General features: G+C 41.6%; 1 protein-coding gene across 1 annotated transcript; it reads right to left on the bottom strand.

Annotated features, from left to right (window-relative positions):
- Positions 1-3,085: 3,085 nt before the first annotated feature.
- On the bottom strand, positions 3,086-8,469 carry LOC134191119 (DBH-like monooxygenase protein 1 homolog). Its single transcript, XM_062659692.1, has 12 exons — positions 8,166-8,469; positions 7,961-8,107; positions 5,113-5,289; positions 4,955-5,038; positions 4,699-4,887; positions 4,532-4,634; positions 4,296-4,462; positions 4,161-4,218; positions 3,997-4,082; positions 3,446-3,484; positions 3,319-3,378; positions 3,086-3,255 (listed from the first exon to the last, which is right to left on the bottom strand). Exons 1-12 carry the CDS (start codon positions 8,442-8,444, stop codon positions 3,124-3,126), a joined length of 1,521 nt encoding a protein of 506 aa, XP_062515676.1. The 5' UTR covers positions 8,445-8,469; the 3' UTR covers positions 3,086-3,123.
- Between the last annotated feature and the right edge of the window lie 1,469 nt (positions 8,470-9,938).

The following is a 9,938-nucleotide window of genomic DNA, read 5'->3' as shown; positions in this document are numbered from 1 at the left end:
ACACAGGTTATAACATGTTTACTTCTACTTTCATTTATTTACTGGCAAAAACTGAAATTTATTAGAGGCCAGATTTAGACAGATTGTGCCACGTGGTTTCCAGAGGCTATCCTCGGACTCCCGGAACAGCTGCGCTACCGATCTGATCGAGCTCCAGACAAACGAGTTTTTTGCGTAAATGGCAAACGAGTCACCTAATATCGTACAGTTATCAAAAACAATTAATCTCAGGAATAAATTAATTATTGATTTTAATACTAAAATTAATATCAGGATGATTTACTATTTAATAAGTTGTAGTTTTAGTTCAATTTTGCGTGTAATTTTAGTTTTAGTTTTGGTTTTCCTTAACAATAATTTAAGCATTTGGTTTACTGTTTTATTTTGGTATAAGCAAACCAAAGCGGGTAATGTTTAGTTCTAAGTAACAGGCCTGGATCCAGGAATTTTTGAAAGAGGGGGTTGCCCTGGTAGCAGTTATTTATAGCATTACTAATTTTCTTTTTCTAATAAAATTATATAAAATTATTAAACCACGCCTATTGGAAAAGAGGAGGTTAAACCCCTGAACACCCATCTTGATTCGGGCCTGTATGTTATCTGGAATGGTAAACCGCGACACTATTGTGATAAGTCATGCTTTTACTGTGTGATGCTGCAGGACTCTCACAACCAAACTTTCTAGCGACTCATGGATTCTAATACATGCAGTACAAGGCTTGAATTGACAAGTACAAATCATTTGTTTGTTGGCCGGATCCATCAAATCCACATTTCCAATATATTATCTAGGAAGTCAACGAATCAAATTCTTTCCTGCAACTCTTGTTCATTAGGTGTTCCAACAGTAGCAACTCTGGGCAACGACCGCTTAATTGTGGGCAAAACAGTGTAATTGAAATCTTTTGTTTTCTAATAAATGTCCAAGTTGGATGTAAGGAATGTACAAAACGACTGATTCCAACAAGTTGCTAGCTATAAAATCTATTAGTAAATTTCTACTCTTTTTTTATTTCGACAGATTTGCATGGTTGATTCCAAAGAGCGTTTAAGCGGCTTCGGAGCTAAAATTTATGGAATAACGCGTTGAACGTGTTGTGCATATTGTGTGGGTGGGTGTGCCGAGATGTTTGTCATGTCAGTAAAATAGCCCATTCTACAAAAGTAAAACGACAAAAGAAATATATGTAATAATTAAAATGTGAGCACACATGTAAGGCCCTTGTTGGCGTTTCGAATATGATTTTTAAACTGTTATTCAGGATTTTGGCTCAAACAGTAAACATCTGTTTTTTTATAGAAAACAAAAAGTTAGAGAAAGATAAAGACACATTTGTCTGAAATGTTTGTTTATCTTAAAATTACAGAAAAACACAATAAATAAAGAGTATAAAGATAATATTTGCTGTCTGTCTGTAGTGTCATAATGAGAGTACGTTGTCTCTCTGCAAGTAGAGGTTTTATTAGTGATTATAGTTATTAAGCCAAAGAAACTTCTAAAAGGCATATTCTCACAGGCAAGATTTTAACTTCGTTTCGTAGCGACACTCTATTGTAAGAATCAAAGGCCATTTAGAGTTGGCAATATGCTAACATGATAACAGGATTCTGGAATAATAATCTAAACTAACGCCACAGAGGCACCGGTAGTTTAGGTGAACGTGAATTCTTTGATATTCATTGTATTCTAGAGAAGCCAATTTTTTCTTTAGTGTCAGGAAATTTGGTGTTTAGCCTCATGTTGGCCTCAGGCACTGAATACTTCTTAGTACCACAGTCACATATCTGCAAAGATTTACGGGGAGGCCGCATCGCCTGAAGTCCTGTCGATAATGCTTAGACATCAAACGGTTGCAGACTAGAAGACGTTTTGCCTGTCAGAAAATGTATGGTTGCGTTGGGTAGCTAACACTTGTTTTTCCATAATAAAATTAATTGCCCACGGCTCCTAACACACACGGTCAGAGTGATACATCTATATACAGCAACTCGAGTATCCCACTCACTTCTGCTTTCTACTTTGTCATTCATTGTAGAGGCTGTGGAAAGGTGCATGCTGAGAGGCAATAGTAAAGCGTGCCAGAGTATTTAATAGTGAATTTAGTCATGCAACTGCTTTAGCGCCGGAAATTTAGCTTGACGCTCCATGTCAGATTAGCATGAACTTTTAGTGAATGAATCACTGGTCCGAAGACCACATTACTGTAATACTAGCGCATGCGCGCCTTGAGTTAATTACTTGACAAAGCTATACGTACATTTTAAGTTTTCTATTCGACACACATGGAATGCACCACATTATTGCCACTCTTGAATTAAAAACAATTATTCTAAACATTACAATGCCATGCACCATCACTATCTACTCAATTCTAACATCACTTCTAAGCTATGCGTTTTGACTCATGCACCAGCAACATTTATCATTGCAAACGCGGCACAGTTAACAATACAATACGCAAGCGACCAAACACAAACAGTTCTCGTGTCGACGTTTTGTCTAGGCATCCACGCTTGTTCTTTCCGTCAATATAGCCTAGACCATTTTTGCCACCAAAGGCAAAACAGCAACCAAGAGCAGACTATACATCAACTCAAGAGCCGAACTATTAGTTGGAGATTCTGTCTGGGGAGCTGATGTGCTTGGAGATTCTGTCTGGGGAGCTGATGTGCTTGGAGATTCTGTTAAAATGCTTGTGCAGGGTTTGGGTGTTCCAGTTTTAGGAGCATCAGTGAGAGGCTGAGTGATATCAGGCAACAAGGTCGAATTGCCAACATGTGAAAGTGCTCCCTAGAAAAACACGCAATTGTGCATCAATAGCATTCATGCAGACTGCTGATATGTTATCTTACCACTAGGTTGTTGTGAAATGGACCATTACAAAAGTACTGCCTACTCTTAGAAGACCAGTATGCATCATTCCAGAGATTGTACGGGCCGTCGCTGTTCCAGTTCATGTTTTTAGCACTTTCTACAAACTGTCTTTCTTGAGTTGCAGCATCTGCTGAATAATTCACCATGTCTACATAGTATCCACGGCTATGAAAATAAAATAAAATAAAATAAAATAACATAAACAGTGATTTATCTAGAAGGCAAAAGCTAGTTATAGGTCTTAGATCTTACATTGCAGCCTGGATAATATAACTGATAAACTGCGAACTATCAATTTGGCTCAGGCAGACAGAAAGTTGCGGTCGAGGATACACTAAAAGGAAAGCGAGACACATCTCGTCCAAGGTGCCTTCTCCACCCTATAGGAAAGGATCGCATACAAACTGGAATGATTTCGATGGTTAGTTGTCTAGTGTTCTCACGATGGTCACTTGCTTTCTAGCTGATGTGTCGTAGTCGCAAAACACCTGAATGTCGTCTCCCTATTATAAACGTGATATGCAGATACTTCGCAATACTAATAGCGTTATATATATAAAAGTCACTCACAGGTAAAATTTTGACTTCGTTTCTCAGCAGCACCACATCCTAGTAAATACAAAATTACACAATTTGCTAAGCAAAAGACATGAGCGGTTGCTTTATCAGGAGTGTTGGTCCGAAGTAGCGCGCGTTAAGTAGGGGCGTGGTTAAGCGGGAGCTTTTGGATTAAAACTACTCGCTCAATCACATAATTTAGTCCCGCGACACACATAAAATTACAGTTAAAATAATTGACATTTATGAAATTGCTTGTTCGTCTTATTATATTTTAAATCGCTCTTTAGTACATGTAGAAGTAGCGCGGACAAGACTAACGCAAAATAAACATTTGTCGAGTGACGGTGACCATTTAAAGGAGGTGACCTTCTACATCAATAGCTGCAAAACCAAAAGCATAGTATTAGTAGAGAAACTGTATTAATAAAGTTCAAAGACGGAAGTAATAATATTCTCCAAACTAAAAGCTAAACCTAAGCGGCGCGTATGTACAATTTGAGTATTTACATAGTTTCTGTGCAAACATTAATTTTAGTAGTTGTGCATGCAGCAAGTCAAACCTGAAAGTTGAAGTCGTAATCGTAGTTGCTGTCAATATCGGGAAGTTGGACGCCATTGCGACTATGCTCGATCCAAATTCCTTTGCCTGCAGAATGACATCATGACATCAAATTTTCAAAACTTGAACTTAACATTTGAATTGAAGATATCTAGTAAACGTTACCGACAGTATGCGAATGCAGCATTGTACCAAATACATTTACTCCAGTTGCAGGAAGTCCCTAAAATTGTTTAATTTACAATCAACAAACTGCAAATTTCTTTAAATAGGAGATATTTAATTAATTAATTAATTTACCGCTTTGGTGCAGTCTGCAGGGCATAAAGTTTTTGTGATGATGTCATCTTTACCAGGCGGTAGGAAGAGATTAGCAGATACTGTGTGACCAAATTCTACAACTGCACCGTCGTATTGCCGTTTGGTCGGAGTGTAATATACTCGTATTCCAGAGCTGTCCACGTAGTCTGAAAAAATAGAGATTTGGTCATAGAATTATTCAATATCAACTAGTGTCTCGCGTTAACTATAAATACCTGCTCTGATTTTCTCGTTGTTGTAATGAGTTTCCATCATAACGTATTGGGCACCGGTCTGACCGCTCATGGGAAGTCCCACTTGCGACGGGAAAGAAATACCCTGTATGTTTGTGTAACAGTATACCACAACGTGGATTGAGTGATCGTTATGGTTCGTCACTCACTGCGCCTCCAACGGCCCATGCTGCAATTTGTGCCGTTCCACGGCATGCCTGAACCAGATCCGGTAAGAAATCAGGTGGATTGTCGCAATCCCATGAAATGTTGAGGTAAGGAGCGATGACATCAAAGCACGTGTAAATTAAGATGTGATGTACTAGTTCCTCGTGATTTGCTTGCACTACTGGTTCAAACTGTAGACCAAGAGAAGACTCAGTTACTAATGACGAGAAGACAGTACGAAGTCAAGACTTTACTGACTCTTATTATATGAGCTTCGTTCTGCAGTTGAGGCAGCTTGTATGGAGTGCACCAGTAGGTCGTGGGCTCGGCAGGCACAGATACCTTCAAGACAGAGTGTAATTATAAATAGAATAAGCATGTCATTGTATGTCTATCTAGTATCTAGATTGTCTCACATTGTGATTCAGAACGTCGAAAGTCTTGTGGTCCTGTTCTAGAGGCGCCGGTTCTACGTTGCCGGTTCCGCTCAGTAGGTTGACACTGATTCTCCCAGCAAATGTGTGCTTGTCTACTGCCGTTTCTGATGCGGGATCGTTAGGGTTGTATGAAAAGATGACTCGAGTGGTTCCCTCCTACAATACAAATATCAAGAATTGAATGAAAAATGCTTCTGCTTTTCTAAGGTATTAGTAGAATACGCACAATATGTGTAAGTGATCTAGAAAATATCTCATCTAAACAGTACAGTCTTGTATGTTACTTTACTTTCCAAGCAGATTTAGTTGTCAGTATTTTGTTTTCAACAGATGCACATACACAACTACAATTTTAGTAAGTGAATTCAGTGCTAGCAACCAGGAAGTTTAACCGAGCAGTTTTAAATTCTTTGTGACGGTTTCCGTATACCATAAACCTCTTCCTGAAATGATCATAATATTTATTTGCCGTTATTAAATGCAGTGAAAAGAAACACTGCAATATGATTGTTTACACACACACACACACACACACACACACACACACACACACACACACACACACACACACACACACACACACACACACACACACACCACACACGCACGCACGCACACACACACACACACCACACGCACTCACGCACGCACACACACACACACACACACACACACACACACAGACAGACAGACAGACACAGACAGACAGACAGACAGACAGACACAGACAGACAGACAGACAGACAGACAGACTGACAGACAGACAGACAGACAGACAGACAGACACACACACACACACACACAGACAGACAGACAGACAGACAGACAGACTGACAGACAGACAGACAGACAGACAGACAGACAGACAGACAGACAGACACACACACACACACACACACAGACAGACAGACAGACAGACACACACACACACACAGACAGACAAACACACACACACACACACACACACACACACACACACACACACACACACACAGACAAACACACAGACAGACAGACAGACAGACAGACAGACACAGACAAACACACACACACACACACACACACACACAGACAACACACACACACACACACACACACACACACACACACACACACACACACACACACACACACACACACACACAGGGTGACACACCAAAGACAACACCAACTCCATCACTATCACTGCCATTACACCAATTGTCTAGCTAGTTCTTGCCACCCAAAAAGAGAGAGAGAAGGTACAGAGATTTTATCCATCTTCCGGTGTGTGCTAGTTGAAAACTAGACAGAGCCAGTAAGGCACAGTTGCTGCCTTGCGGGGGCATGCGGCGTCATCGAACAGTCCTGACTGTTTTCTCTGGTTTAGTGTTGCTGTATCAGTAAAATCAAACTTTCTGGCCAATTCAAAGAAATTGAAAGTATATTTACTCATTCACCGACAAACAAGGTAATGTTTACGTTAGCAGCTTCAGTTTTCGTTGACGAGATGTTCTTGTGATGCATGTTTGCATTTATCATTCCCCATCATCTTCAACCGTTTCAAGCAAAATGGCTTTCCCTAGGGCCACTCCAAGAAACTTAGCAGTTATTCAAAATTTGATGCGGGCGGCTATCATTATTATTATTTATGCCACGCCCACTAAATAAATTTCAGTGGTATTAAGTCTAAAAATGTGCAGCATTTTAGGTCCACTTCTAATCTACTAGCATGGTTTGACTTCCTTTTCCGTGTCTGTACCCAAGATAGACAAACACGTGCAACAAGTAGCCTCGTCTCCACACTCACATGGGCTTGGCAGTGTCCGGTTTCCGTAGAATCTAGTAATTCTACTGCACATAAGAAAAAAAAAGTTTCTTCAAAAATCAGCGGTCCGTCATCAGAAACTAATGTATTTCTTGTGTGTGTGTGGTGTGGTGTGGTGTGGTGTGTGTGTGTGTGTGTGTGTGTGTGTGTGTGTGTGTGTGTGTGTGTGTGTGTGTGTGTGTGTGTGTGTGTGTGTGTGTGTGTGTGTGTGTGTGTGTGTGTGTGTGTGTGTGTGTGTGTGTGTGTGTGCATATCAGTAGTAGTAGTAGCTCGTCATAAGTTTTCAAAGTTCTATTTGACCTCCTTTGTCATTTTGTCTGTAGAGACACTGTTATCATGCATTGAGGATGAACAGCTCAAAGGTCAAAGGTCAAAAGATGTGTGTGTGTGTGTGTGTGTGTGTGTGTGTGTGTGTGTGTGTGTGTGTGTGTGGCTTTTAGCAACTGAGTGCTTCGGATTGAGGATGGTAGTTTGGGTTGAGCAGAGCACGTGCGAAAAATTATAATAAAATTTTCCTGGTTCATATTCCTGGTCAGTTAACCTGATAGAATCGTCACCGTCCGATCAAAGAGAATCCGTTCGTCAGCTCCAGACGTATTCTAGTTAGTATGAAAATGTATGCAGAGGAGGAGTGAATAGGATCCGTACATTTCTAACCTATTAGACCAGTGGCGTAGGAAGATGTTCACAAGCGGGGGTTGGCTGTACCGTGGATGTCTGTACTGTGGATGTCATCATGAGTAAGCAAAAGCTACCTCGCTTGCCAGACCGCAAACGGATTTGCAAAAGTCATTAGCACAGAAAATTTCAAATTCCCACGGTGAACGAGGGGCTTCATCCCCCAGTCCCACGGACTGCTACCCATATCTACGCATATTATTTATCACAGCCCAGCAGCACACAGCTTATGATTTGATGCGAGAATGCAACCTACAACAGGAGAGGACTTCTAGAAATATATATCGTAGCAGTCGAATGTGCTTGTCCCTAAATATAGAATTTTCTATTGCGCAATTATACCTCAATGCTTCTGTCCTTCGGCTCGCACGCCTCGAGGTCTCGTTTGAATTCCAACGTCGTCATTCCGTCTGCTTGACTGAACGACAACAGTCTGACGTTTTGAATGTCGTCAATTGGCGGCTGTGACCTCGCAGTTGCAAATCGATCCTGCATATGAAACAAAGCATTTATGCAAATATGATGCAAATCAAGGCGTTGTCCCAACCTTCAAGTATCCTTGACCGTTTTTCACCCATCCGATGACCACATCGGAGTTGGGCATGAAGCCTGTTGGTGAGAAACCGAGCCCTATCCATCCTGTCGTGGCGACTTTGGCTGAGAACGTGATCGACCTGTCAGACCAATCCACCTTCCAGCAGAGAAGATACTTCTGTGTCGATGCATCGAGATATTGCCCACGATTGTATCCGCTAGGGCAGAGGTGATGATCGCACTGCACGACGTTGAGAGTGGCGAGCACCACAAGCAACGGAATCCGCCACATAGCTATAGCGTCTGCTTTTAGAAGTGAGTTGCGTAATGTTTGTTCTCAAATGCATATGTCTAGGCCACAATCGTAAACCGACACTATGCATGCTTTCATCGTGTGGTATGCTGCAGAACTCCCACAGATAGAACTCCCAAGTAGATTGCGTGACAGTACCAAAATATAGACAAGACCTAAGGCCTGTCCACATTAGACCAGAATGGATCGCGATCCGATCGGGATAGCGAGCGTCCACACTGCACTTCGCCTCATTTCGCTATCACGTGACTGATGACCGACGTGTATGTGTGGTTTCTTTGCGTGTAGAAAGCATTGATACAGCGAAGTAAGGTGAGCGAGAACAAGGATGAGTGAGGAGTGCTAGATGTTCCGACTACACGCGTAGCGTATGTGAAGGTAACGCCCGCTATTTCTAATTGGATTCAACCGATCATGATCGGATCGCGATCGAATCCACCTCGCGATGTGGATCGGACGGATCGCGATCAAGTTGCAAGTGTGGACAGCGTTGCGGTTGGATCGCGATCGGATCGCGATCCAGTTGCCAGTGTGGACAGGCCTCTAGATTCATTAGCAAGTACCAATCATTCGTTTGTTATCAATCCCCATTTCTAATCTCGTACTTGAGGTGCTAACGAAATTCCTGCTTTGCTATTAGCACCACACTATTGTACTAACTGTTGTCTAGTAGTCTACTAGAGTCCATTTAGGTGTTCCATCACTAGGGCAGCTCTAGCTAGGCAAAGGCCGCGTTATTGTAGATAGCAAAACAGTGTAATTGGCTCCCTACATATAATCAAAATTGGAATTGGATGTACAAGCATGCATGTACAAAACGACTAATGTTTTATGAGTATGTCTGTACTCTCTTCTTTCGACAGATCCGCGTATATTGTTGATTGCAAAGAGTGTAGGTGGTTGCGGAGATATAATCTAAATTAATAAATAGAGAAGCATTATATAGTGCTAATCCCTCGGCTGGTGTACATGCACACCACATGGCGCTAAGACATGTGTACAGTGTAAGGCAAGAGGCACAAACGCTCATGCATTTGACACCATTGCAAATCCCCTCACGTGGTGGTTATTATGTCTACTGTACCGTATTTACACAACTATCCGTCTAATCGCAGTTTTGGTTGTCGTAATGAGGTGACCCAAAACAAAACATTGCTGTGGGAAACATGCACGTGAACATGTAGACTACTAAGCTATCATAACAAAAATGAATAGAGACGCACTAGAGTACTTACATTCAGGCGAGCCGCTTCGTCCGACAAACAGACGCTGTCATGGCATGGCACAATGCACGTTGCTCTTCGCTGATTTCCGTCAAGCGCCCAAACTTCTGTTGAAGACGACACTATCGTGATTTTTGCAACAACACCGTAGCCGCTCAGCCACGCACATCGAAATTCAGGCTGTCAGACTGCAGAACCACTATGCAGAAACACTGTGGAACAAGCAACATGTTACAATCAGGTATAGCTA

The sequence above is a fragment of the Corticium candelabrum genome, chromosome 15, assembly GCF_963422355.1.
Source record: "Corticium candelabrum chromosome 15, ooCorCand1.1, whole genome shotgun sequence".
Taxonomy (NCBI): Eukaryota; Metazoa; Porifera; class Homoscleromorpha; order Homosclerophorida; family Plakinidae; genus Corticium; species Corticium candelabrum.
Note: the sequence above shows the minus strand (reverse complement) of the source record. Positions and strands in the feature narration are given on the sequence as shown.

What these genes read in the sequence shown, in the direction of transcription:
- LOC134191119 (XM_062659692.1), bottom strand. Translation starts at nt 8,444, where the DNA reads ATGTGGCGGATTCCGTTGCTTGTGGTGCTCGCCACTCTCAACGTCGTG. An exon ending in ACGAAGTCAAAATTTTACCT is followed by an intron (nt 3,379 to 3,445) that starts GTGAGTGACTTT and finishes CGTTTATAATAG; the next exon opens with GGAGACGACATTCAGGTGTT. An exon ending in CTAGAAAGCAAGTGACCATC is followed by an intron (nt 3,256 to 3,318) that starts GTGAGAACACTA and finishes CCTTTCCTATAG; the next exon opens with GGTGGAGAAGGCACCTTGGA.